The following is a 27,978-nucleotide window of genomic DNA, read 5'->3' as shown; positions in this document are numbered from 1 at the left end:
ATATATATTATATAGAAACATATGAAGTCTGCTCCCATGTTACATAGAAATACAAACATATTTGTGCATTTATAGGCACTGATTACTTTATCCCAGATAGAATATTTCAACTAAAACAAATAATCAATAATACACTCCTCTTGTCAAATCTAGTTGATAAGTTACTCTGCTATGTAACCATAATGTGTCTAAGATAGATCTAAAATTAGTGAAAAAGATCTTTGTATGGTTTCTTGAACTCTTCTCAAAATTCCAAGCTTAATTTTAAAATAGATCTGAGCAGTATTTCTATATTATCTTTTCCCTCGTGAAATGAACAATACAGTCTGTTGTCAAAATTCTGTCCTTACAATGATTCACGAGCACCGTATCCTCACAAAACTGCTGGACAGCAAGGCACTATCCAGACACTGTGACCAAACAAATGAAACACAAGGAAGACAGTGACCCTATTCTGGAGGGCTTATAATCTGTGTCAACACCGGGGTTTTTATTTGATTGGTTTGATTGGGTAGCAAAATAAAATCAATCAAGTACTTTCTTCTTTGAGCATTCTGTAAGTCATGACTGTTTTTAGTGTCATGAGCAGGAAAGACTTAAGCATGACTTGATTAGGTCAACTAGCAACAATCATCACTGGAGAGTGAGTAATAAAGAAGTTAACTGATAGAAATGCTTCTGCCTACATGAGACCTAAAATAAATCTACACTGATATCCGAAAGGAAAATGAGGAGATGAGGTCCCCAATGAGAAAACAAACTAACAAGGAATCAAAAAAGGAAAGACGTTTTCATTAACGATTCCAGGCAGTAGTGGAGCATGGTGGTGAGGATCACAGATGCTTGGGACAAACATGAGGGTCTGAACTCCCACAGCACTGGGTAGCTGTGACACTGATATGTCAGTGAAATTTTCTGCATCTCAGTCTCCTATCCATAGACTGGGGACAACAACCGCACCCGTCTCCTAGAACGGTCCTAAGAATTAAGTTATTTTATATATAAAATTTTAAATAAAATACCTCAGATTTTAAATATTACCCCAAAAGCACAAGGAACAAAGAAAACAGAGATAAATTGGAGTTCATCAAAAGTGAAAACTTTGCTTCAAATGACACAATCCAGAAAGTGATAAAACAACACACAGGAGAAAATTTTTTCAAATCATTTATCTGATTAGGAATTTGTATCTCCAAAAAAAAAAAAAAATCTCCTACAACTAAACAATACAAAGGCAACTCAATTAAAAATTGAATAATGGATCTGAAAAGGTATTTTTCAAGGAAAATATACAAATGGCCAATAAGCACAAAGAAACGATGTTCAATATCATTAGCTATAATTGAAAGCAAGTCAAAACCACTAGGAGAAACTGCTTCACACTCACTACAGTAGTATATACTCAAAAAGAGAATAACAAACAGTAATGAGGCCACAGAGGAAGCGGAGATCCCAGCCCTTGCTGGTGAGGACTTAACACAGCGAGGCCACTTTGGAAAACAGCCTGGAAGGTCCTCAGAGAGTTAAACATTTGGTTTATGAATGACCCAGCCTTTCTGCTCTCTGGGCACACACGTAAGAGAACTGAAAACAAATGTCCACATAAAAACTCCTACAGGAATGTTCACGGCGACACTACTCATCACAGCCAAAAAGCAGAAACAACCCAAATGCCTATCACCTGATGAATGGGTAAACAGTGGGGCCCAGCCATACAGTGGAATATTATTCAGCAATAGCAAAGCATAGAGTACTGACCCAGGCCACAACGTGGACAAACATTGAAAACGTTACTCAGTGTGAAAGAAGTCAGTCACAATAGACGGTTCCATTTACATGAAGTGACTCGATTTAAATGAAATGTCCAGCACAGGCAAATCCACAGAGAGAGAAGAGTGGCTCCTTGGGGCTGGGGGAGGATGGGGAAGATGGGAATATCTGCTTATGCATACGGGGCTTCCTGTTGGGGGATGAAAATGTTCTAAGATTGAATGGGATGCACAATTCTGGGCATAGAGTAAAAACCGCTGTACATTTTAATGGGTGAATTGTATTAAAACTGTTAAGAAAAAAAGCACCTCGGGCCAGTACCTTCCCATAGTAAATGCAAATTGCTAACTTTTATTACAGGAAGAAGAAACTGCCCTCAGCATGAAAGCAGGAGATCAGCAAATGTGAGTTAACCGAAATTGGACAAGAGCATTTCACTTGAAACAGTTGCTGAGTGTACACGAAATATTCAGAAATAGGAAAATCAGTTTCACATCACGAAGAAGCATTCTGCTTCAAATGCAGATCAAGGATTCGGCAAGCCCAGCTGCTAGAAATGACCAGAGAAGAAACCTGGTTCTTAAAACAAGCACCAGAGCCAACAAGGAAATGGTGGTGAGGAAAGCAGGCGGCCGAAAATCTGGAACAGTTTGCTACAAATAATTTCTCCACTGAAAATTCAAAAATAAAATGAAAGTGATGCAATGCTGTGTTGACCTCACGTGAATGGGCTTCCTACGGTGCTCGACAGTTCTGTAACCCCGAATGAGAGACTCAGGAGAATCAGCATGGTTCCTGGGAGCCCCAAGTGACTGCCCACCAGCACGCAGACCACCATCACATCTGCCAGGTTTCAATTGCAGACAAGAGACCAAGTACTGAAAGGCACAGGAAATGTTGACCGGGGAAGAAAAGGCTGCAGTCAGTCCTGGGACAGAGGCCCTGTGAGCAGAGGCCAGAAGGCTGCAGGTGAACTGGAGTTGCCCTGGGGCAGGAAGGGACCACAAGGAAGCAGATCTCAATTCTCTACTCTCTCTCCCTCGGGTAGGAGAGATAAACCTGCATCTTTCTCACCTGGAACTGTGGGTTCTGGCTGGCAGAAATCTTACAGACACGGAATGATTATTCAAGACTGGAAAAAGTCCAGCAATCGATAGGGAGTAGGGAGCCAACTCCACGAGCCTATCAAATGCTCCCATATTTATTGTGTATAATCAAAGGAAATAGTCATTAACAGTTGTGTGATAGTAAGCAGGAACTTGGGGAAAGTGGATGAGACAGAGATTATAGAATCCACCATGAGTACAAAGTCTTAGTGTATCTTTAGGGAAGTCATGGGGTGAGGGGAACAAAATACATTCTTTAGATATGTGAATTACAAAGCAGACCACCAGACCTGCCAGGTCCTTGTTTTGGGGATAACAGACTATCTAACAGCACACAAGCCCAGCTTTTATAGCTGAGGTCCTGGGTCCTTGCTTTGCAATGAGCAGAGTGCTATCTAAAACCTCAACTATGCAAGCAAAGCATTGTCTCTGCTTTTTAAGGCAAGGAGACAGGAGTGAGGATGCACAGGCGCTTGCTTGCAAAGCAGTTACTAAGCATAGTTTTTCTTCTTAAAGTTGACAGGCGGCCTGGGTCTGCTACAATTTGTTAACCCAATCAAGGGCTCCCACATGGAACCATTATGGAGAATACCCTGGGATGACAAATCCTGGTTTTGGGTCTTTTCCTGCCAGCTTCAGCCACTCTAGAAGGGTCTATGCACATCCCTGAATAACGATCCCACAGAACCACCCACACTCATAACTCCTGGTGCTTGAAACTTAATTTTAGCTCTACACAACTTAACTTAGAAAAGTTTCAGAAATAAAAGATATTATATACTTTTTATAGCTCATCATAGGACTGATTTTTCTGATTGCTCTAAGCTGCTTCTACTTGGTAAAGCACCTAACTCTGCCGGTGAATTCAATACTTTCCATTGGGCATAACTAGCCAGTTTGAGCTCGCTAACTTCAATTGGTCAAATACCGATACACTTAATTGATTTTATTGTTCATCAATTTCAGCCGGGAGGAGAGGGAGTGTCACTCTGTTCCTCAGCCCACCCTCAACTGTTTTCTCATCAGCAACTCAGGCCTCCTGAAAACAAAAAAAAAAGCATTTGTTTCCCTTCTTCTACACATTCCACAAACCCAACAGGAAACATCAGCCTGAAGAAAGAATTCAACACAAATGTTAAAACAAAAATCTATAAACCTGAAGTATCTCCATCTCCGAATCATGATACACAATGACATGAGAGTAAGTGTGTCAGGCACAAAGCATGCGTGAGCCTGACCACCTGATTTCTATTCTTCAAAGGAAGGAAGGTTTTCGTATTTTTTATTATCATTCTTTGTCATTGTTTCTGATTAAGCCAAAAAATAGTTTATGAAATAATTATGCACTGCAATAACAGATTTTTATTGTATCAATTATAGAAGGCATTCAGAGGGGATAGGAAAACCCAGCTCTGTAAAAAATGCAAAATTTCTTCCCCTGTTAAGAACACGTATACAAAATGCAACAGAGAATTCAAATTCTTGTGGAGAGGAGCAAAAGCCACAGAACAAAAGCAAAGTCATTACAATGAGTCAATTCAAAATTCACTGGACAAACATGCTCAATGCATTCAAAGAATTTTAAAGGCACACTGCAAACCATTCACTTAATGATCTGCAGGCTAGAGGAAGCATTTCCCTCTTTAACAGACAACAGAAATCAATAGGGTGCCCCAACAAACAAGGACCAAAGAACAATCAGGTTTTTAACGGTTCTCATAAATCAGCATGTTCTAAAGATCAAAATCCAGAAATTTTAAACATTCATTCACACCACAATGAAACAAGCACTTAAAAAAAAAAAAAAACCCAAAGAAACTAAGCACATAGATCATGTACATAGATTAATGAGCATGTCTTGTACCGCTGGAAGAAAGAACAGGCTATAGCCTTTTACTTGAAAAATAAAACTACTTTTAAAGATAACTGCTAAAACACATTTCATCATTCATGTTGCCTTGAAAAATCTGAGGCACTTGTATCTGATCAGAAAAGCAATTCTGAGTAATAGTAGGTTACAATTCAGTGCCAGTTTGCTTTAGAAGAAAAGAGAAAAGAAAAGCTACTGTTCCTCAAATCCTGCACAGAGTGTGAAGTGCCTCCCGGCCTCTTTCTCCTCCCGTTTTCTAAGCTCATGCTCCCCAACCCTTCTGAAACAAGTATGAGAACCTCTTATTCCCAATATGCCAAATGACAAAAGAATATCAATTTATTTGTGTAAATATATGCCTACACCTTGAACTGGAGGAGAAAGGTATCAGAAGTCTATATGGAACTTATTTCTACCTTCCTGAAATCACACACACAAACGTTCACACAGACACAGACACATACCCCCTGGATTACTGGACACTTCACAAGCTTAGGACTTCCAACTTCTAGAAGATAACTTTGTAGTTAGTTTAAAATACAAAACTGTCAGCTTTTGAAAGCCTTGATCATCTGCTAAACCATCCAAATATCAAAGAGACCCAATTAGCCTTCTCTGTAGAATGTAATTTCCCATGATGGCAAAACAGACCCTAAGAAGTACTGGATCCAAGATCTCGTGTTTATCACTAGCTATGATCGTTTTTAAGCACATTAACAGATTCAGAAAGGTATGTCCCAACAACATTTATTCTTATTGAAATAGCATACGTGTTCAATTGTCTATACAGAGACTAAGTCCCATGATGGTGTTTAAGAGCTATTTTGTGTATTGCAATATTTATTTTCAAGTGCAGACAAGGAGGGTGTGTATTACTCAGTTGTAGAGCACCTGCTTAGCATGCACAATGTCCTGGCTTCAGTCCCCAGTACCTCCAAAAAAATAAATAAAAATAAGTGCATATTTAAAAATAAGAATAAAGTTATAAAAAAATGCAGACTAAAAACCACTGCAATCTAGGTGCTACAATTATAATAAAAAAACAAGTGTTTCTATCAAATATTGACTATATGCCAATCACAGAGACAACCACAAATCACACCTGACAACCATCACGTGTGATTCTCAGCAACCTACTAAGTAGACACTGGATGAGAAACCCGGCACTGCGGATGAGGAGACGGAGCTCGGAGGAGCCGGGGACGCTGACCGTCCTGCTCCCCGTGACACCACGTCAGCCCAGGGCAAGCGCTGACAGAGCTGCTCTGAGGGGACACCCAGCTGCATGGAACCTTGGGGCACTGGGGAGTCCCAGAAAACACTAAAAATTGTTCAGTGAAAAACCAGCTCAAATATATTACACTGTGCCACATCCTTTAAACAGGGAACATGACTGAGACCTTTTTGATGCCTCCGTGTCCTTTCTGCCATCATCAATTATTTGCCCTCTCAGCGTGACCAGTGATGAACTGGACCCCATATGAAGTGCACTCAGATGGCAGAGCTTTTAAAGCTGTTTTATGAAGTTTGTAAGACTCTGTCTATGCCTCACACAGGCGGTCATCCATCACTTCTCACCGGTGTGGACGTACCACCTGAAATCACTCCTTTCTGCTTTTTAAAATCCCTTCATCTAATCCAGACTTTTCAACAGCAAAGAATCAGCTCAACCACAGACAGTGGACAGCTTTTCACCAAATGGACTCGAACAGCCCATCGGACTACCTGGAAGCCCTTTTCTTCTATTAAACCCACTTCCGGGTACTTCATCATTTTCTGATTGGTGGACTTGGCCACTGACTGGCCTACTCAGAGAGCTCCCAGCCTCACATCCGGGGATGGGAGAGGACCCTGCTCTTGGGAGAAATCAGTGAGGAAGGCGGACATCCTCCAGCCAGGTCTGCACGGGTAGAAGTGCCACAATGTGCTCAGAAATTATACCGTTAGCATCCCTGGGCTCCCATGGACTGGTTTCACATTAACCAAACTCATGACACACTGATGCAAGAAAACCAGAAACTTATTAATGTAACAGAAGAAGTGAAACTATAAACCAGACTGAAATATCAGAGTTCAACCATGAGTACATTTTCTCCTCCACAGCCCAATCACGGGCAGGCAGTCACATGGCAACCATGGACAGAAGCAGAGCAGGAAGGGTTTCTAGATTAACTCAATGGACTAAATTTCTGTTATACGAACAGATCTACTGCCTAGAAAATAATTAACGCTAATCACAGTGCACACTTCGTGGACAGTGGCCGAGACATGACAGTGAGCACCTGTGTAACTCTCCTTTCCCTGTCCTTTCTGGGCTAACTGATGCACAGAGGTACAGAGATCCAGGGATGCAGATACCTCTAAACACCCAAAGCCCATCCTGGGAGCCTCAAAACCAGACAGCCAGGGTTTAAATACCAGCTCTGCCACTTACTAGCTCTGTGACCTTGGCCAACTTACCCTCTGTGTGCCTCAGTTTCCACACTGTAAAACTGGGATAAAAATCAAACATTCCTTACTCGATTGTTGAGAAGATTGAAGGATTCATTTCTGTAAAACTCTCAGAAAAGAATGTAGCACATTATTGGTGCTCAACAAATGTCAACTTAATATTAAAGTGATTTACAAGTCTCCTTTCTAATCATCTTCTGTGTTTCCTGGCTAGACTAAGTCCCAAAGAAAATCCTTATTTCTCCTTTTATAAACTCTTGGGGAGCACCCTTCTGTTCCATACCACCACCTGTTTAAACTGAGGGAGGGGATGCCTCCTCCCCACTCCTCTTGGCCACGGAGAGTGCTTCTCCACACCACAGACCCATGGCCCACAGCTAGCCCTCGTCACACTAACAGAGTGAGGTGTGAGTCCGGAGAGACAAGCAGGGTATGTGAAACCGTTCCTTTCCTTCCAGTGCTGGCCACACTTGGGAAGCACCCGGGATGCTCAGCTCCATGGCAGGACAGCCCTGTGCATGATGGGGCAGGTCCTCTCAAGGGAAGGCTCGCTGTGGCCCAGAGTTACCTGGGACAGGGTGAGTCTCTACTTCTGGGACACAGTATAATGACACGCATTTTCCCACAGCCCTGAAGTTCATGGAGAACGTGGCTTCATCAGTAAAAAAGAAGACATATATCGCCTGCTTACTCTTTTCTGTCATCTCTCAGTTGGCTGCTGGAGACAACATGTGTATAAGTATTGGATCCCCTTAAGCCCCAACATATTTGAAGTAACAAAAAATTCTGTGGCTTAACGTTGGTTCAGGGCGACTGTGTAACAGTTCTGACTTTGCTGATGCTAAATTATGGGTATAGGAACTATGGAACCTCCTCAAATATCTTTCATCATAAAACCAGCTTTCCTTATTTTCCTGTTTCTTAGTAATTGCCAAAGACTATCAAATGATGGCTTCTCACAAAACAGTAGCTAAAGTTTATGAGCCCTCTTGACATACCCACTGTGGTAAACACTTTACATAATTTCTAATTCTCACAATTCTACAAAGCAGATATGAGCATCCCCATCTCACAGACGAGGGAAATCTCAGAACGAACTGACTTAGGCTCACGTGGCTCAGTGGCAGCGCGTGCACGCAAACCCAAGTCAAAAAACTACACCCCTTCCTATATGTACCAAATCTCCTACCACCAATTAACACACAGCGGCGGGGTCAATACTCAGGGAACCCAGTACACTTTTCAGCTTTAAGGTGCTCCAGAGGCCGCTTCTAGCTGTTTTATAAATTCCCGGCTCACTGGTTTCTAGCACTGGAAGAAAAGTCCGATTTTGCCATTGTTTGCACAGCAAGTCTGAGATGTTCACAGCGAGATGACAGAATAAAACTAAGATATAAGCAGAATAATTTTTCCAGGTAGACAGACATAATGGAGACTGTGCTATTCTGAAGCATTAAGCAAAGAAATCAAAATAAAATAACGTTGTTTAAGCCTTCTTTAACAAACAGGAAAATTAAGACGGTAAGAAGGTGCAACAGCGCCACCTATGGCTAAAAAGACCTTCCAGGTTGCCGGGAAACATGCAACACAAAATTGCCTGTAGGATCAGAAACGAGAATCAGATAACTAAAAGCTTCTGTAGCACATACTGCACTTTGTTTCGGGGTAAGGGAGGGGTATTCAGTATTTAATCTGATATTGCTAATACTCCTGAATATAAACAAAAGACATAGGCTTATGGAAACTCATCTTAGAGGAGGAAAGAAACCAGTCCAGCCTCTTCAGTTTACAGGAGGGGAGACTGAGACCTGGGATCTGTCCTCCTGGCAATCGGCAGCAAAGCTCTCCTAGGCCTCATGTCTTGCACTGTAGCAAAAACCAACAGATCTTTACTAGGCCTATATTCATAAAAGTAACGTCTGTATTTTTCCAACAGTAGGTAATCTAAGTATCTTGCAAAATACTTCTCAAAGAGCCAGGAAATCGTAAAAGTTTGTTGAAATACAAAAACATTTATTTACATATTAAAACAGCATGAGATTTATTCTATTAAAAAAGTTACATGTCAAATCAATGTTTTGATATTTTAAACCTGTTAAAAGTGCAGGAAAAAAAATCAAAATTTTCTTTAATCACAAAAGAGAGAAGATTATTCCCTGAAAATGATAAATGTGGATTTTTCTAAACTTAATGGATCTGGTCAGAATCCACGAATTTAAATGTCTGAGTGGATGTTACACGGCAACATGAATTCTGAGTTGTAACAATACACATTCTGTGTAAATAATCTTCAAGGTCGTCTGCTTAAGGCAATTTAACTAGTCCCTGTCTCAATAGAATGATACAGATTTCATTAAAACTTCATAGTGCACTAAAAAAATAATGAATCCTTGTTACTTTAAGCCATATTCATATATATCATATATATACATATTGAATATGCATCAGAAATAAGCCACCCCCTTTAGTATTCAGAGTTGATCCTTCTAAAATACCTGTCATTGTGACAGCACATTTTTATTAAGCACCTCTTGGGTGCTTTGTATACAAGGCGTCTAACTCTCACAGTTAGACAAGGAAAACGATATTACTCAAATTTCACAAATGAGGAAATGTACTTAAGCCATAAAAACAACTTACCTATTCATCATCAGGAAAGAAAAGAGTAATGATTTTACTTACAATATTCACTGACAATCTTTTCTTCCATACTAAGACTACATAAAACCAATTCAGTCTTTCTAAGTATTTCTGTCAATAAGGGCCACTAGAGAAAAGCAAGTAACATCACTAGCAATGGTTGGACTTTCAAAGCCCACTTCTCTTTTGCACTATAATTATTTTTAATGTTTTGTTTTTAGTGCTCACAGAGCACTAAAATTAAAAAAAATTAACTTTTTAAGTCATTACCTGAGAATAAAACTTTTGTAAAAATGTACAATTTTAATTTATGCCACTCTGTCTCACATTCTCACTGGTGTCTCTCCTTTGAAGTCCTCATCAGGCTGAGATCACTAAAATTGGCCATTTATGGAGTCACAGGAGTTCGGGAAACCACTCAACGGGAGGCTGATTAGAGGAGCAATTAAAAATGCATCCTGTGCAGCCAGGGTTCCAGCACTGAGCTAGCCACTGCCAGCTGTGTGTAATTTGGGACAAGCTGCTCCATCTCTCAATCCCTCAGCTGCAAAAAAGGAGACACTGATACCTACCCTCAAACACCTGCTATGAAGTAAAACATGAGGAAAGCATTTTAGCCTTAGGCAGGTGTCCACTCAGAGCGAGTTTGGTCATTATGATGATGAGGATGGGTGTTAATAAATTAAGCTAGACCAGAAAGTAGAAATCACCATAAAGGAGAAACATTTAAATCAATGAGCATTTCTTTTGGATGGATTGCAGAATATTCTATTGATTTTTTTAATAAACCAAGATTTGTCCATTAATAATAGATTTACAGGTTCATGGACAAGTCTCCAGAAAAAGAATTAGAGGCCTCTAACCTCTGAATACTAAGAAAGTAAAGTTTAAAAAGAATTATGGGGGAGATTATACCTCATTTGGGAGAGTATGTGCTTAGCATGTATGCGGCCCTCAGTTCAGTCCCCAGTAACTCCATTTAAAAACTTTTTTTTTAAGAAATGGAGAATTAAAGCAAAAAGATGGAGGAATACAGAATTTTTTTAGAGACTCAACTCAGACTTCTGATGGGGAATAAAACATCCATTTCTCAGAGGAAATCTTGAAAACTATGTAAACTGGATCTGAGATGTCTAGTCTTTTAACATTATTCAAGAATTCATATTACCAAGTCTTAAAACTACCTGATAACCCACAGTGGTGATAGTGATCATAACAGCTGCCAACACGGATCGAGCTCCGGCTAGGAATGCTCTGTTCTGACATCTCTGCCCCTGAGGCCTCACCAGGCTGAGAGCACTAACTTCGGACATTCATGAGCATCTCGTGTAAGTCCTCAATTTGTGCTTCTCACTCCCCCCTCACCAGGCCCTCTGAGGGAAGCACTGTTATCATCTTCCCCACCCGCAGTTAAGGCCACTGAGGCACAGAGACTAAACCCGATCCAGGTCACACTGGCATTAAAGGACGTCTGTATTTCTGCTGTTTTACTTTTTACAAAGGAATCTGAGATATCAATTCAAGGGAGACTGTTAAATAATAAAGTCTGTCTGGTCTCCACCTCAAAGAGCAGATACTATAAATTCCTGATGTAGGATGAGGCTGCCGCCACAAACTGACTCAGCTTGAAATTAATATCCAAGATGAAGCAGCGGATACACGTAAATATTCACGATTGTCAACTCCGCTCACGGGTCTGGGCCCTTCACTGCCTGAACGGGGGTGAAATCCCCACCCCTGTCAGGGAGGGAAGCGCTGGCTCTTCCAGGTCGCACCCAGGCTTCACGGGCTGTTTCCCCTCACAGACTGTCGTCAACGATTAAAAAGCTCTCAAGATTTTTACACCATGCAAAACTGAAAGACATTTCTGCAGATGGAGCACTTTCTCAGGCTTAAACCTTTTTTGCCTACACTCAGCAAGGGGGAGAAAAGAAACATGACTCTGCAAAGTCTCTGAGCCTCACCACTCACAGGAGTAGAACTGCCTCAGCACAAGATGACTGTTCACATTGCAGGGTGAGAACAAAATAAAGCCGCCCCAACCACAGGCACTCCCAGAGACAGCGCTCAGCAGTCTTCTGCACACTCACGGTTGTGCAGCCCTCACCACCATCTATTTCCAGAACACTCCATCATCCCAGAAGAAACCCCCTGTCACTATCAGTCATTCCCTAATCCCCCTCCACCCAGCCCCTTGCAACCATCACCTGCTCTCTGCCTCTGCATTTGCCTATTCTGCGCATTTCAGATCACTGAAGTCAACAATATGTGGCCGTTTATGTCTGGTTCCTTTCACTTAACGTGCTATTATCAAGGCTTTTCCATGTTGAAGTGGTATCAGCATCTCTCTCTTTTTTTTTTTTTTTGAAAACGTTAAAGTTTATTAGAAGGTGGTAAGTACTATCAAAAAGAGTAGAGTGGAGCATAAGGGGTGGGGATTCAAAGGGAAAAGGGTGGGTTGAGCAGTCAGGGTGGACTTCCCAGAACAGGTGGCCTTTTTCATCTTCCCCTTTATTTTTTTTCTTTTTATTCACCCTTACGTATGAATAATGTTCCACTACATGGAGATACTACATTCTGTTCATCCATTCAGCAGCTATGTATGGACGACGTCCAGAAGAATGAGTGTAAGAGGTGACTAGCAGGGATGGCATTTAAGCAAAGGGCAAGATGTGCTTTAAAAAAAAAGCCAACAAACAGAGGCACAAGGAAATTCAGTGCGTTTCTGAGCAAAGTGCATGCTTGCTTCGGCAGGACTACCGTGCAGGGCTGGGGAGGATATTGGCAGGAATCACGGGGAGGGAGTCACCTGAGAAGACTCCCCACTGCACGCAGCTCAGCCAATTCTCCTCCCTCATCCTGTATTGTTAGAGCCATGTTTCTAGGTTTCTCTTATTTCAAGTAATAGCACTTTAACTACATATCTGATCATCTGCATCAGACCACTTTACCTCCAAGGCACAGAAAATTATTCACTAACCGGAGCAGCTCCAGGACATAACGGTGATGGATTAGGGAGTCCTGCAGCATCCCAGCCTGCATGCACAAACCCCACATGTGCCCTGGTGATGTCCGGAAAATAAAATGCATGGAAATATCTCACTGCTGGTACACGACATCTGCCCCCAAATTGCCCCAAAATCATGCTGGCAAAGCACTACTCAACCCTCTCACTACAAAAAAAAAAAAAAAAAAGCTAAGAAGGCAAATTTAGGCTCTTCCATTGAAAACCAGCAACCATCAATGCCAGTATCTGAGCTGGAATGCTCCTGACTTCAAAAACCACTGCGCACTTACTTTTTCAAACGGGAAAGCATATATGTATTCCACGTAGATGATATTACAGTAGGATTTTTATTTTCGAAATTTCCAGTTCAACATTAGCACAAGAAAGATTATGTTTCAGCTTTTAAAAAACTCAATTATCTTCCACTTTCTTAATTTTGAACCTATTATTATTTTATAAATGGAGCTATGCTTCATATTATAAACCAAGTGTTTGGCTTCTGCAAACAAAACCTTTATGACCTCACTATTTCAGAGCAAACTTTAATGATGTTTTGAGAGGTGGGGCCTGGGGCGCTCACTAACAGCCCTTTAAATACTGACAAGGATGTGCTATTAAGTAATGCAAAGGCTCTAAGTCCACATTAACTAGGAAACCAAAGAAACTACACCAAAGCCTTACTTTATCATTTTTAAATATTCCTATTTTTTGAATATTAAAGTTCTTAAAAGATATGATTTTTTTGAGAAAGACAACAGCTGTATTAAATTTCCTCTCACCAAGAAAGCAATCTTTATCAAGAGTAAAAACCCCTATGGAAATTCAAAAGACGGATATTTCTAGCCTAAGTGTACATGCAGATCTGAACACAAACATAAATCCTATCAGATCTCACTCGAACGAGCTCAACAAAGTCCTGGGCTACCCTGGAACTTAGCTCTTCTCTTCCAAATGTTGGCTGAGCTAAGATCATCACACAAGGCAGGGAAGAAGAGAAGAGGAAAGTCCACCTGGCGGCCTCCATCTGTTTTCTTCAAGCCAAAAGGCGCCGCAAGGGCGGCCCAGCTAACAAGCCCTCCCCATAAGGAAATCCGGCATCCACACTGCCCCTGCCGTCCCCAAGCAGCCCCGACGCCCCTCTCCCACTTGTGGCCTCCCAGCCTGTGAATGGTCTTCTAATGTCCCCCCCCAGTTGGTGGCACCCTCCCCCTCTTCCCCGCTACACACACACACACACACACACACACACACACACGAGCAAGGCAGCCTTCCCAAAGCACAAATTTGATTACATCACCCCACTTCAAACCCTTCAGAGGCTCCCTGGTGGAGTTCTAGCCCCACCCCCGACACTGCTCACCCAGCCTCACCTCAGTTACCCAGGTCCCCAGTGACCTCAGGGGCCCCCTGACCTGCTCCTACTTCCCACTTGCCTCCAGGCTCATTTTGACTGTTTCTCAAGGAAGCCTTCCCTCCCTCCAACCTCCGCAATTTGTTCCTCTGTTCCTAGAACATTCTAGGCTAAGTCAACTTCTGACACTGCTAAGCTCCCAAGAAGCAAATACATTTTGCTTACTAATGTGGGTCCACCCTCTCTCCCCTAGACACTCAGAAGTGCGCGTGTTATGAATAAATGAATGATGGGGTGGGTCTCAAAGGGACAGACAGACCTGCTCTCGCCCGTCCCGACCCTTCTTTCTGTAGAATATCAGAAGCAAAACCAGAAGTACCTTTCCTGAGGGTCACTTCCTGCTGACACCCTTCACTGCCTCCTGTGTCAGTTCTAGTAAAACCCAAGCTCTTCGAAAGCCCTCCACCCCAGGCCCTCTCCAGTGTCCTCCCCAGCAGGGGCACCCACAACCCTGGACCACACATGGCACTCTCCCCGAGTCCCCACCGCACAAGCCTCCAGGCCTCTACCCGGGCTGCTCTGCCACATGAGCCACAGTCTTCATGCTTTCTACTGGCTGACCCTTACTCTGTCTTCACAACTGAATGTAGAGCCCATTTCTTCCAGGAAGTCCTCTCTGATAATATCCTTTAGGTCTTGGCAGGGCTCCCTCTATAGCAGCACTGCATGGTGACCAACTGGGTGTTTGCTTGCTCCTTTGGGACCACGACCTATTGGGGGCCACGTGGGAAGGAGTGAGAGATTACAAGAGGGGTGGGAGAAGCAAAAAGCAAAAATCACAGCTGAAGTCCCAAATTCAAGGATTCTTTCTCAGAAAAAGAATAAAATATTTCACACGTAGTGCAATTTGGCTACTATTTTTGTGGCTTGCGGAAAGCAAGGGCTTGGTGTTCTAGTCCAAAACCCAGGTTACATGCAAAGAAATGTATATATTCATATCCAAAGGAAACCAGAGCTGCTCAACAACAGTTTGCAGTCAGAATTGAAAGGAATTTTGATAAAGGCAATCTCTCTCTCTCTCTTCTTTCTTTTCTGGCATCATATAATTTTAGAAGTATTTGCGTGACTAAGAGATGGCTACAGCCCGTGATTCTGCACTGGAGAGTTTGGGCTGAGGAAGCCCAGATTACATTCACTGTGTAAATGCAATCACACCAACAAACTGACAAGCGCCCTTGTGGAGGAGCTGATGTTCCAAAGCAGGCAAACTTATGCAGTAAGAAAACTCTAAATAAAAAGTAAGAAATTCAATGTTCTGTACTCAATTTCATTAGCTATATGGGCCATTACCTGATAGTATATCTTGTCTAATGAAACCCAAAAATAAATTGTGAACGTTGATTTTCTTCATCTGACTGTTTTATGCTAAATTTGGATATCAAACCCACAATCCATACGGACAGCTCAGGCCTATGCTGCAGCACAGCTACATCCCGTAGAAGAAAGTCTATCAAGGGAGAACTGGAGAGTTTCCCTTCAGAAGCTGCTAAGTCTGGTTTTGCACCTGTACATCATTTGCAACCACTTCATCGTCAAAGGAGTAAGACCTTACCTCTGTGGGGCGTAAAGCACTGCGGTGCTTCAGAACAATCAAAGAACACTGAGCTTTGTGAATCAGTCCTGAGGCACTTAAATCGTACTTTTTCTGAAAGGCCCCAAAACTGACCCACTTCACCATTTCACGTACAACAGTGAGGTACCGGAATTAGTAGAGAAAACACGCCCTTGAAGTCTGACAAGACCCTGCTTGAATCCTGTTACAGCATTTACTACCCTCTAAAAGGACCAATAACTTAACCCCTCTGAGAAGGCTTGCCAATCCGCAAAAGGGGGCTGCCACCGCCCACCTGGGAGGCATGGATGTGAATGCAACACGCAAGTAGGGCGGCCGACTGGTACCTGACACGGGGCCTGGCTAGTTTCCCTCCGCTGCCCTTGTCCCCCTTTAAACTTGTGCTGTTTACCCGGTACCAAATGCCCGGAATAGACTGCCCGAATATTCTGTGTATCCCTGGATACATGCCTTACCCTTAGGAGGCCAGAAAAACAACTGCCTCCTCCCCAGTCACTATCAATGTTCTTAAGAGTCTGGATTTTTTTAACCTCTATTTTGCAGGGAGACTATTCCAGAATTTTTCAAGCACCATTCTCCAGGTTGGCTCCTCTCCCAGCGCCCATCCCTTCTCACCTCAGATCCTCTGTCTGCCTTCTGTTCATTGGAAAGCGAGTCAGGAAGAGCGGGGACTCCCTAGGCCTTCTTCCCTCCCTGATATGTTAGTGTGACTACCTTCAACCCACGCCCCAATCCAACTCCAGCTTCTGAGGAGTCTACCCTCCCGGACCCTGCAGACTCTGCAACTTCCCAAGACACACACGTGGCCACGACCCTCCCTTCAGATTTCTTCCTGGCTGGCCCTGCCCACCCCCCGGCCCCTTAAGGATAAATGACATTGCCCTGAAAATCCCAAACGCCGCTGACTGACACACCAAAGCTGCATGGTCTGGGCTTTCCTCCAACCCAGGCACAGCCCTGCCCCCCCTCAGCCTCAGTCTGCAGCTCTCAAGATGATCTAATTCACATGCGCGGCTGTGAACACCAGCTAAGAATGACGACTCCCAACGTGTATCTCTAGTCCGGCTCCTTCAACTCAGCCCCAGGCTCATAGACCCGAGTGCCTCTATGAAGTCCTAACTTGGATGAAAAATGGCATCTTAAAAATGCCTCATGTCCACCATTTACTCTGGAATTCAATTTCTGGCAGGTACCTCCCATGCTCCCCATTTTAGTAACAGACCCAGCACTCACCTATGTGTTTGAGGTCACATTCAATTTCCCCTGTTCCCTCCCTCCAGCCCTGGCCTGGAATATTAGTCCTGTCATTTCCGTCGCTAAGCCCATCTCAAGTCTGGTTCTGCAGGGACCACGGCCGGATCCCCACAAGCTCACAGCAAGGTGCACTGAGTCACAGTCCTCCGAAGGGTGCTCCCTGGAGGGGGAGGCATCTCCTGCCACCGGTCACCTCAGAAGGCACTGGATTCTCACAAAGGAGGCCCTGGAGAAGGGACTCAAGGTTCTCCCGTGATCTGAGCTTTGAAGGTCCCGAGGTCTGTCGGAGCTCCTATTAGCAGACACACTTGCCACTGAGCAGATGAGGATGGAGGAAGCCCAAGCAAGGCTGTCCTCACTCCGACCCCTGGGCCCTCGGGAGCCACGGGAAAGGCCTGTGTCCAGGGCACAGCCCACCAATCACAGATCCCAGCCTGCATTTGCCAACCCGGACAGCCTAGACTCCTTCTACTTGCGAGACTTACTTCTGTTCTGTTCCCCCCCGAGAATGTGATGGACTCTTTCAGAATGTCTGGCCTGTCTCAAGCGAGACCAAGTCAGTGAAGGATGAAGTGTCCACATTTGGACTAGAGCATGAAAGGAGAAACAAGGCCTCATGATCAGCATGATGGTGGTGGCCAAACCTTCCCCTGGGTGAGATGAACAAGGGTGGGGGTGAGAATCCAAGGTCTTAGATTGGCCAAAGCATCTTCCTTCATGGCTGACTGGGGTTGGAGACTCACTACCGCAAACTAACGACACGGCCGTCAGTGGGGGACGTCAGCTGCAACAAACATGGAGTCAGCTCTTTAATGCCAACATGGGTTAAAAGTAAAGGCCGGTGCAGGGAGGCCTGCACGGCTGCTGAGGCAAACCACAGACCCGGCTCTGAATGCCCACTGGCTGGAGCAGAGAGGAAGCTACGGTCCCTTTAACAGTCCCTGTGTCCACCAGATCCATGTGAGCCAGCTACTTAGGAGAAGGCCATGTTGTCCTGATACTCAGAAAAACCAGCCTCGTAAAGGGAACAAAAGAGTGGCATGGATTTTAGACCCACTTCTGCCCCTTTATGAAGGCAAAATAAAGTAAATGGCACGGGGAAGTTGAATGCAAAAAAAAAAAATAAATAACCAAACGGTGACTGATTCCTCCAACAATGTCCCCTGCAGCTGCTCACCCCCGAGCCTGCCACTTCCTCACCAGTGACCGCCGGTCAGGAAGCGCCGTCACGCACGTCACACAGAGACAGCCAGGAACCGCGTGCTGAGCACGTTTGTGTAAAAGCAGGAATCGAGCAAGATGCTGCAGACTTTGACTTGACAAGATTAAATACTCCATGAAAAGAATCCCTCAACAGCCGCCTAAATCAATTCGCATCTCACTTCTTCAAAACAATCAAACTAATTGAATAAGGGTGCATTTGTCACCAAATATAAGGAGGACCAAACAGGTTCCTCAAAGCAAAGATTTTAACAGGTATCAAACACCAGTGGGTGATGTGCTAACAAAGCAAATATTCCAAAAAATTAGAAAATAACAAGATGACTAGGATAATGCATGGATCAAGGCAGCTGAAATGTTTCTGCTCTTTAAAGCGATGGAGACAGCACGGAGGGCGATCTAGCTATTTCCAATGCAGGATATGCACAGCCACCTTTTCAGACGCAACTGCACGGTACAAGAGAAAAAGGAATAAAGAAAAAGGAAAAGAGGAACAAGCGAAAATTAGAAACACACAAGAACAAAAATGACTTTGACAGCAAGTACAAGAATTTACGTGAGTGTGTGAGGCCAGGGACGCGGGGATGGTGAGACCCACCCTCACCTCCTGCTCCAGGGAAGGCAGGGGCCTGAGGGGAGCGACGCTGCTTGGGGACCCCAACGTGGTCAGCGCCCCTAACCAAAACTCCACATACATGCAGTCTAGGCAGCTTTTAAGCCACAAAATGTGGTCGCATTACAGGCTGGACAGTTTTACTCACTCCCAACGAGAGTAGCAGGAGAGAATTAGTCTCTGCTCCTGCACCAAAGCATTGTTTTAAAAATTAATGACTGTGGAATAGTAAAAGCAACAATGGAGTAAAAGTGACTGGAGGAGAACGTGCTTGACCCGAGCTCACTGGCCGCGTTATCTCACTGACGTTCAGATGCTGGCTGAGCCCTTATGGTACCAAAACAGACAGATCCACCAGGAGGGAGTTTAATGCGCTGCTGTATTTTGATGCCGAGAGCCATGCCTGGTACACGAGGTTCTGGGTAAACAATGGTGACAGTGTCAACACTATGGGCTAAGCACACATCCAGCTACTCCGCCAAATCCCAAGGGCAGACTTCAAAAGGCAAAAACAAGCTGGCATTCTCTGGTGGGTCTGCAGACTCAGAACCAAGCAGTTGCTGAGCAAAAATGTCACCAGTGCCTCCTATGACAAAGAGGAGGCACTGGCCATGGGGCTTGGGCAGGGCTCCAGGCTTCCACTGCTCACCCACCAGTCTGTCCAGGGGGAGAACATGGTCCCTGCTTACGTTGCACTGATGCACCTACCTTGACTAACGCCTGGGGGCTCAGCAGGAGGTGACATGTGAGGTGAACGGAGCCAGCCTCGGTGTAGCCCGGTGCTGGCAGCTGTGCCCACAGCAGTGCCCAAGCACCTAAACCTGCCACCTCATCCCCAAGGAGCAGAAGGGGGTGCGGGCGTGTAGATCACAGGGCCCTGCGAGGACAAATACAGATCATGGCCACTACATGTCTCACCCCTTACTAAAGTCATAGAGGTATGTCCGGGAGGAACAGAAAATTCATCCAGAGCCCGCCAGGCACCACACGCAAGGTGGGACTCGGGCCCCCTGTGCCTCTCACTCACAGGGCTGGTCTGGACTTTCTTTTTATCAATTCTCTGGCATCTTCTCCTCCAACTTACCAACAACCAGAAAGTAGGATTTGATCTTAGGTAAGTTCAAGAATCACAGAGCACTGCCTCCACAGCGGGCCCGGCAGCACGTGCCAGGTCCTCCGACCGTCACCTGTGGTACCGCCATGAGCGCCCTCCAGACTCAAGGCCCGAGGCCGTAGGCCGTGGGGGCACAGCTTCCCTCACTCTCCCCAGCAAAGGGGGACCACCTCTGGGCAAAGGCATCTCACCTCTTCTGCCCGAGGGAAAGCATGATAGATACACGGGGAAACAGAGCAGAAGGTGGGGGGTAGTAAGCCCAGGAGAGCTCGTCTGCACTTCCAAGGCAAAAGTGGGGCCGTTGACTTAATCACAGGGACAAAGTGAGGATGAATCTTTCCCTGCTTTGTCTCATACTCCGTGATACGCCTTTCCCTGCATAAGGAGTTCATCCGGAATTCCCTGGAGGTGTTTCTGATGTCCTAACTTGGCATGCTGGCTGTCGGGGAGGAAGAGAGGGCCTGAACCCAGCAGGTGCTGGGCCTGGGAGGCAGGAGACACCGGCTCCAGACCCAGCTCAACCAGCGACTCGTTCTGCCTCTCGGGATTCAGCATCTCATCTATAAGCAAAGGGATGAGACTGTCCCAGGACAGGCTGCCTAACAAAATTGAAATGAGAGCCATGTAAAGAAAGCTTCCCAGTTGCCACATTTAAAACGGTAAACAAAGAAACAATCAAACAAACAAAAAACAGATACTAGAAACTGATTTTAAGAACAGATCTTACTTAATCTGCTGTATGTAAAATACTATCATTTTGACATGTAATCAATATATGAAAGTAACAAGATAGTTTACATACTTTTTACTAGACAAGTCTCAGCGTCTGATGTGCATTTGACCTACAGCACATCTCAGCTCAGACCAGCCTCTTCCCCAGCGCTCATAGCATCAGTGGCTGTGGCTACTCTATTGGACAGCAACTCCAGGGGTCCCACCAGGGGTCCTGGCTGAAAAGCGGGAGGAAGTCTCCACACTGACCCTAAAAGGATCTCTCTGAAACAAAGGCAGATTCACTTTTAAATGTCTGTAAACCGTCGGGCTGCACCTCCCTCCGCCCTTGGCTACAAGACAGCCCTCTTCCTTGCTGATCCCTTCCTGGATGTAGGGAAGGAACCCGGCACACAGCCAGGGTGGCCGGGCCTCCAGGTAGACTTACCTGCTGTCTGTGTCCAGTCCCATGAAGTCCTCCTTCTCAAACAAGGTGCAGAGGAGTGGGATCTTGTCCCCAGACTTGTCAGGGGCCCCATCCAGCCACTTGGACTTGAGCAAGATGAAGAGTGACTCAGTGAAGTCCTCGATCCTCTTCTCCACCACCCTGCAGTCCTCGTAGTTTGAAGGCCACGTCGGTGCGCGGCTGCTCGGCTACCTCCCCATGCAGCACAAAGACAAAGAGCTGAGAGTCATTAAGCGTGGTGCCATACAGCTCCTCTGCACATGGAGCTTCTCGAAGGCCTTGGCCGAGAGGCAGTCGGTAATGGTGACAAGGCCCACGACCGTGCGGTGGGTCTGGAAGTCACTCCACCCATTCTCGAACGCATAGTGGTGCCTGTAGTGGATACAGAGTGCCCACTGGGAGCCGCACGGGCTGATCTGGCTCACCAAGGAGATTCGTTTATAGATGCAAAAGAAATTGTCCTCTGAAATGATCCCCACGGGTTGGACGACCACGGGGAGAGTCTCGTATTCCTCAGCACACTGCACGTAGTCAGGGATGCTCATGTTGCAGGCCCTGCCGAGAGGGGAGAGGAGATCGAGGTAAATATTGTGCTGTGGGCTGCGGGCGCCTCTGGGTTGCGGTGACCTGGTGTGTACCAGCCAGAAGGCAAGGGAAGCACAAGCAAAGCCGGGGGTACAGTTTGTCCTCAGAGTCTGCACATGGCTACCGTAGCTCGGATCACTTTACCCAGCTTTTGGTCTAGGCTTCCTGCCCCTGCAGAGAAGGGTCATTTCTTGTTTTCTGTTTCAAAGCACCTAGCAAGGCCCTGATGCAAAGTCACTGCTCAAAAATGCGGAATAAAGAAATGAAAAAAGGAACTGCTTTCCGCAACCCCCTTCAGCAGAATATAAAGAAAAGGACAACAGTAGGAGCAAAAGATCTGGATTTCAATTCCAATTTATTTGAACCCCTAAGCTGCAGAATAATGGATAAGAAAACTTGCCTTGGGGAGGAGGGTACAGTTCAGTGGTAGAGCACATGCTTATCATGTACGAGGTCCCAGTACCTCATTTTAATAAATGAAACAAATAAATAAACCTAATTACCCTCCTCAAAAAATACTTTTTAATTCAAAATTCAAAAAACACCTTGCAATTGACACAACATTGTAAACTTGACTATACTTCAATTAAAAAAAAAAATCCTTGCCTTACAAGAATATATCTGGATTACGGAAGTTTGCAAATGTAAAATGCCTAGGGTACCACCTGCATAAAAAGGGGTGACTACAAATTTACTATCCCTCCTTTATGAGCTATATTTCCTTCGGGGGGGTTATAACCTCTCAGAGCTAATTTTCTCAGATTTAAAAAAAAGTAAACATTACCTGATTCTCAGTACTGCTGAAGAATCAGATAACCCTATGAAAGCATCTGACCCACAGAGGTTACTCAATAAATGTTTGTTGAATGAATGAATAAACAAGCAAAATGAATGCTGCTCCCTGCCACAGACCATCATAATGGTACTGCTTGGAAATCCCAAGCCCACGTTCCACCCGTCTCTACACTAACCATGTGGGTGACCTGGGCAGGCGTGTGTGCTTCTCTAAGCCCCAGTTTAATCGTGAATAGAAATGATGGCAATAACACAAACCTCAAATTGTTAGTGAGTCAGTAATGAATCGTACCCCAACTTTGCAAGATGGAACCATTAAGGAAAACTGGGAAAAGGGTCCATAGGCCCTCTCCATATTATCTCTTACAACTACATGGGAATCTACATTATATCTCAAAATAAAATTTCTACTTTTTTAAAGAGCTATTGAGGTTAAATGTGCTCACTGTCTCAAAAAAGGAACACACAGAAAAAATAGGACAATGCCCAGCACATGAGATACACTCAGTTAACATTCCCACTGAACCCACTGGTCCCTCCAACTTCAGAGCAAGAGGATGGGTCCTCGTGGCAAGAGGCCACTGCACCTGAAGCTAACAAAGCTAATGGTGCTCACTTCCAAGAGCCCCTGTCACCACCCTTGTTCTAATTTTCTATTTGTAATTTTTTTCTTTTTATTAAATAGAAACTCCCAATTGCATAGCCTTCACCTGACTAGACATCATGATGGCAGCCCTTCAAAACCTGACCACAGAGATCATGATGGCAGCCCTTCTTGGTGAAACAATAAAATGAAAAGCCATTTCCACAAGACCTCTGTGTAAATCTACTAGGGAACTTCATCCTGGACTGAGGAAGAGGACTGGGGAGGAGGGGGCAATCTGGGGCATAGAGAACTATGGGCCACCTGTCCCACGATGGACTTTAGACTCAACCATCACCCTCCAGGAAATTTAAAATACACAGCGACATAGTGCTATGGGCAAGATTTTTTTTTTTTTAAATCCCTGAATCCCTTGCAGGTCTTGTTTCTACTGAGACACAAATAGATTATGTGTATAATGTTTCACAAAAGCCTTAAAATATTATCACCCCAACTTGACACATCAAGAAACTGAGGTAGAGAGGTTTGTCACATTGTGCAAGATTAAAGAGAGGCCACGACAGACACCATATTTAAATCCAAGCCCCTGCTCCAGTGCTCACACTAGAAAGTGTGACATACTGCCCCTTTTCTGCCCTCTCCCTGCAATAAATCTCTGAAGAGTATTTTCTGTGCCACCTGGAATCACAATCACATCAATTTTCCACAAAGAGCTATGTCACTCCTTGCAGGACGTAACAAAATCTAAAGTGTTGGGATGGGAGGAGAGATTTGCATTTTCTGTTTCTCAAAGGAAACATGGCTTTAAAAGAAACTGAAAAGCACTTATCTAGTCTAAGCCCTCATTGTGCAGAGAAAGAAACGGAGGGTCAGAAGAGATGAGGAAAGGGCCTTATTAACAAATATTGCCTCAGCGCAGCACCAAGCCAGCCCTGGGCACTGCTGGGGGAGGATCTGGGAGGCCCAGGAGAATGAGTGTTAGAAAACGGAAAGAGAAGAAGCATACAAGGCCCTGTCTCTACACCACCATACCATGAAATTCCACCAAATTACCCAGTATGGGGGCAGCCAATAATAAGGTGGGGTAAACAGGTTACAGAAACCTGGAAGTCTCAACCATAGTGGAAATTCCAACATTTACTATGTTTTTTTCCCAGTTCAAGCATCAACTCAGTGGGCACTCTGTACCAGGGACTACACTAGGCCTGGAGTTCTCCCAAATACAGATCTCTATTACCACGTGTGCAAACCACATAAAGGCCACCAGAAGAAAAGCGCTCACAGATAACATGGAATTACTGAAACTGAAAGCAGCCAAAGAGCATATATTACTAGGAAAAACGGTGCTGCTAGAAATGGACTCATGGACATAGAAAGCAAACTGTGCTTAGCAGGCAGGAAAGGGGAGATTAACAGATACACATTAATAAATATAAAATAAATGACAAGGACCTACTATATAGCACAGGGAACTATATTCAATTTCTTGTAATGAGTTGTACTAAAAACAATCTAAAACATATGTATATACATATGCATATGTTTATAACTGAATCTCTGCTGTACACCTGAAACTAACATTGTAAATTGACTACACTTCAATAAAAAATAATTTAAAAAATAAGTAAAAATAAAAGCAACGCCATTAAGAAAAAATAAAAGAACTACTGTAATCCCCTTAGCTGTAGGTGGTGGAGAATCCTGGTTGCAAGCACCAAGTCCACTGGATCACTCCAGCACTGGCTGTCACTCTTTCTGACCATCAGAGAGTCACTTGGCTTCACTGAGGTTACTTTTCTCTTCTGTGAAAGGCTACAGTGGCAACTAACGATGTATAGAATCTCATCATTCACAAGCCCAACAATTAGTGAGGACTTCCCATGGGCCAGGCTCTGGAGAGATGAAAAGATAGGGTCCCAGATATATTCATGGGTAGAAGAAGTTTATGCCATAAAGACATTTATTCTTCCTGTTTTGATAGACAGATTCAATGCAATTCTGATTAGAATTCCTACCAGATATTTCATGGAATGTAACAAGTTAATTTATGGTCAGGAATAGCCAAGAAACTTCTTTAGAAACACCACTGGGGAGGGGTGGGATATGTCACTCATTTCCACTGGTCTTTCTGATGTGATGAAAACGTTCTGGAATAATAATTGTTGCACAACTGTGAATATGCTAAAAGCTGCTGAATTGTACCATTTAAATGGATGGACTTCATGGTGTGTGAACAATATCACAATAAAGCTGTTATATGAAAAAATATTTCTTGACAATTATTTTTCCCTCTATACTACTAGTCTGCCCCACGATTTAAGAAAAACAAAAAACCAAAACAAACCAAACTGTGCCAGGAGCTCTTTAGGACTGCAATGTCCCTGGGTCTCCAACGCCTCTGGTGGTGCTGTTCCTGTTAACGCACCCTAGCTGGGCTGGGCTAGTTAGGGACTGTAACTATCTTTTTAAAATCGACGGTTACACGTTTCACCCTGGGAGTGGGAAGGAAGGAGGATGTCACAGCCTCATGCCTTCAGCTCATTTTTAACTGAACCAAGCCCTGCTTTCAACACTGTAATCCCTGGCACTATAAAAACACGTGACATCAACAAGCACCGCCATCATAACACCTGAAAGTGTTCAAGGTACTTACCTGGGGCAGAAACACTGAGGGAGGAGACAGAAGCTCGCTCAGCACTGAGGATCCACTTTCCCGACTCCACCAGAAGCTGGGCTTTACAGCCGGAGGCTCTCAGCCCAGGGAGCAGCGCCCACGCCGCTGAGCTTGTCCTCAGGGAGCAGGAAAGGAAGAGCAGGGCAGCCCCGGGGTCGCGGGGCAGGGAAAGCGGGGGGGGGTGGAAACGCGGGCTGCAGCCCCGCTCGGAGGCCAGCCCCAGCCCCAGCCGCCCGCCCCCGTCCGGGTCCGCAGACCCCGCCCGCCCGGACACAGCCCGCCAGGGCGGGGACGGGCCGGCGGCCGAGGAGAGGCAGCCCGGGAGGAGAGGACTCGCGGGCGGGAGAGGGGAAGGGGACGCCAGCCACGGACTGAGGGGGAGCCCGGCTGGGTGAGAGGCTGCAGGTGCACACCTGGCCATGGACAGGTGTGGCCGGGGCGCCGGGGTAGGTGGCGCGGGCAGAGGGGTCTGGCCAGAGCAATTCAGCTGAACACAGGCTGACTGGCGCCCTGGGGGGCTGTGACATGCCGACCGCCCTCCCGCAGCCGCCTGACCCCTTTCCCGGGAGCCCCCCACCTTGCACTTCCACAGCCAGAGGCCCCGGCCCCGGGCAGGAGCTAAAGGCCTACCGGTCGACAGAGCTGAGAAGCCTTTGGGGCCGATCCCCGGCTCGGAGCTGGAGCTTCCAACCCGCGGTCCAGCTGGCACCGACTGCCCATGCGCAGGAGGGCCAGCGATCCACTCTGGGTTCTGCGAGAGAAGGTGGGGCAGCGAGGGAGGGAGAAGATGGGAGGGGGAGGAGAGGAGGGGAAAAGTGGAGGGAGACAGATGGACAGGAGGAGCAGAGAGTAGGTAGGGATCTGGAGAGGGGAGGGGAGTAGCGGAGATGTAGAGAAAAAGCTTTACTTCTGGGGCACCCCGAAGGAGGCGGCAGTCCTGCCTCTGTACCATTCTGTAACCCTTCAAGGCCCGCAGCTCAAGTTTTACCTCCCTGGTCCAGCCCTCCATCCGATGCTTCTGCAGAACCCCTATGGGTATCACACCCGTTGCCCCCACGCGGAGCTGGGTTTTCTGTTGCTCTGGGAACCAAGCACCCGCAGGTGTTGTCGCTCAGAACTACCTTGGGAAGAGTACCTATTCCCCTTTTACACGCTGGGAAACAGGCAGGCATGATCTCTGCCTTAGTTCCACTCTCCCAGGTGTTGGGCTGGCGGGGAGCGGGTGGTACAAGATCAGAGCCCCAGACAGAGCAGACTGCCTGAGTGTTGGTGCACAGTCCCCATCCCTCCTGGGTAAACCACACCCCACCCTAGTGGAACCATCAAGGGCTCACAGTAGTTCCCTGGGTGTGGGAGAGCTATCCTCATGTAAAGGAAAAGCCCAGCTGGGCTAACAAGCTAAGTCACAAATCTAAGTGTGATAAGTGTCGGTTTACTGATCTAAATTCTGCTGGGCTAACTCGTAAATCTGAAGTTTAGTGTCAGTTTACTGGGCTAACAAGCTAACTCGTAAATCCAACCTCAACAGGTGTCAGTAACGTGATCTATTACAAGTTGATAAGCTCCAGTGTACTGATTCCTTGCTTTTTGTTGTTTGAGCCTTATTGGCTAATACCCCTTACTTGTAATTAACCCTTTAAAACCTCATGTGCATGTCTTGGAGGTGCTCAGAACTTCGGAGCAGAAGCCCCTCTGAGCCCGCCGGCATAATAAATCTGAGTACTCCAACCCTCCCAGTGGTGCTTGTTTCTTGGCTGGCCTGTTGTTTCCATAACACTCAGTTCCAGTGCCCAGCTTGCTAGGTAGATAGGAGTGTTACCGAGTCCAAATTCATTCTCCTCAGTGCAGGACAGGCCAATAAGTTGGGAGACCAGGTGTTGGGGCAAGGAATAGCAAGTCTCTGTAGACCTAGATGGCAAACTAATGTCCTGGAAAACCATCTCCCCAAGTCAGAATTCAGGCTCCTTTCCTACGTGCTTGGTTGTTGCAATCTTCCTGGTGTAGGAATTCCTTCTTGTTAGAATCCTTTGTTCTTGCAGCTATCTGCCTGGGTCAAATCTCTGTAAACCTCCAACAAAACAAACGTTATTTTCTATTCTGTAATTTGTTATCT

The 27,978-nt window shown here is 45.3% G+C and overlaps 2 protein-coding genes and 2 pseudogenes across 2 annotated transcripts in view; 1 reads left to right on the top strand and 3 right to left on the bottom strand.

Moving 5' to 3' along the window:
- LOC116661731 overlaps positions 1-19,787 on the bottom strand; it is a 322,303-nt pseudogene extending 302,516 nt beyond the window's left edge.
- LOC116661733 overlaps positions 1-27,978 on the top strand; it is a 708,679-nt pseudogene that overhangs the window by 223,831 nt on the left and 456,870 nt on the right.
- LOC116661734 (trafficking protein particle complex subunit 9-like) overlaps positions 1-27,978 on the bottom strand; it is a 167,503-nt gene that overhangs the window by 28,722 nt on the left and 110,803 nt on the right.
- The window catches only part of LOC116661727, a 91,933-nt gene continuing 83,768 nt past the window's right edge, over positions 19,814-27,978 (bottom strand). The window contains 6 exon segments of the mRNA XM_032474240.1: positions 19,814-20,625; positions 21,190-21,366; positions 21,368-21,461; positions 21,464-21,762; positions 25,845-25,858; positions 26,496-26,726. Of these exon segments, the coding sequence (XP_032330131.1) occupies positions 20,382-20,625; positions 21,190-21,366; positions 21,368-21,461; positions 21,464-21,762; positions 25,845-25,858; positions 26,496-26,726 (1,059 nt within the window). The 3' untranslated portion in view covers positions 19,814-20,381.

Source organism: Camelus ferus, chromosome 36 (assembly GCF_009834535.1).
Source record: "Camelus ferus isolate YT-003-E chromosome 36, BCGSAC_Cfer_1.0, whole genome shotgun sequence".
In the NCBI taxonomy this organism is placed as follows: Eukaryota; Metazoa; Chordata; class Mammalia; order Artiodactyla; family Camelidae; genus Camelus; species Camelus ferus.
The sequence above is the reverse complement of the archived record's forward strand: the minus strand, read 5'-3'. Positions and strand labels throughout refer to the sequence as shown.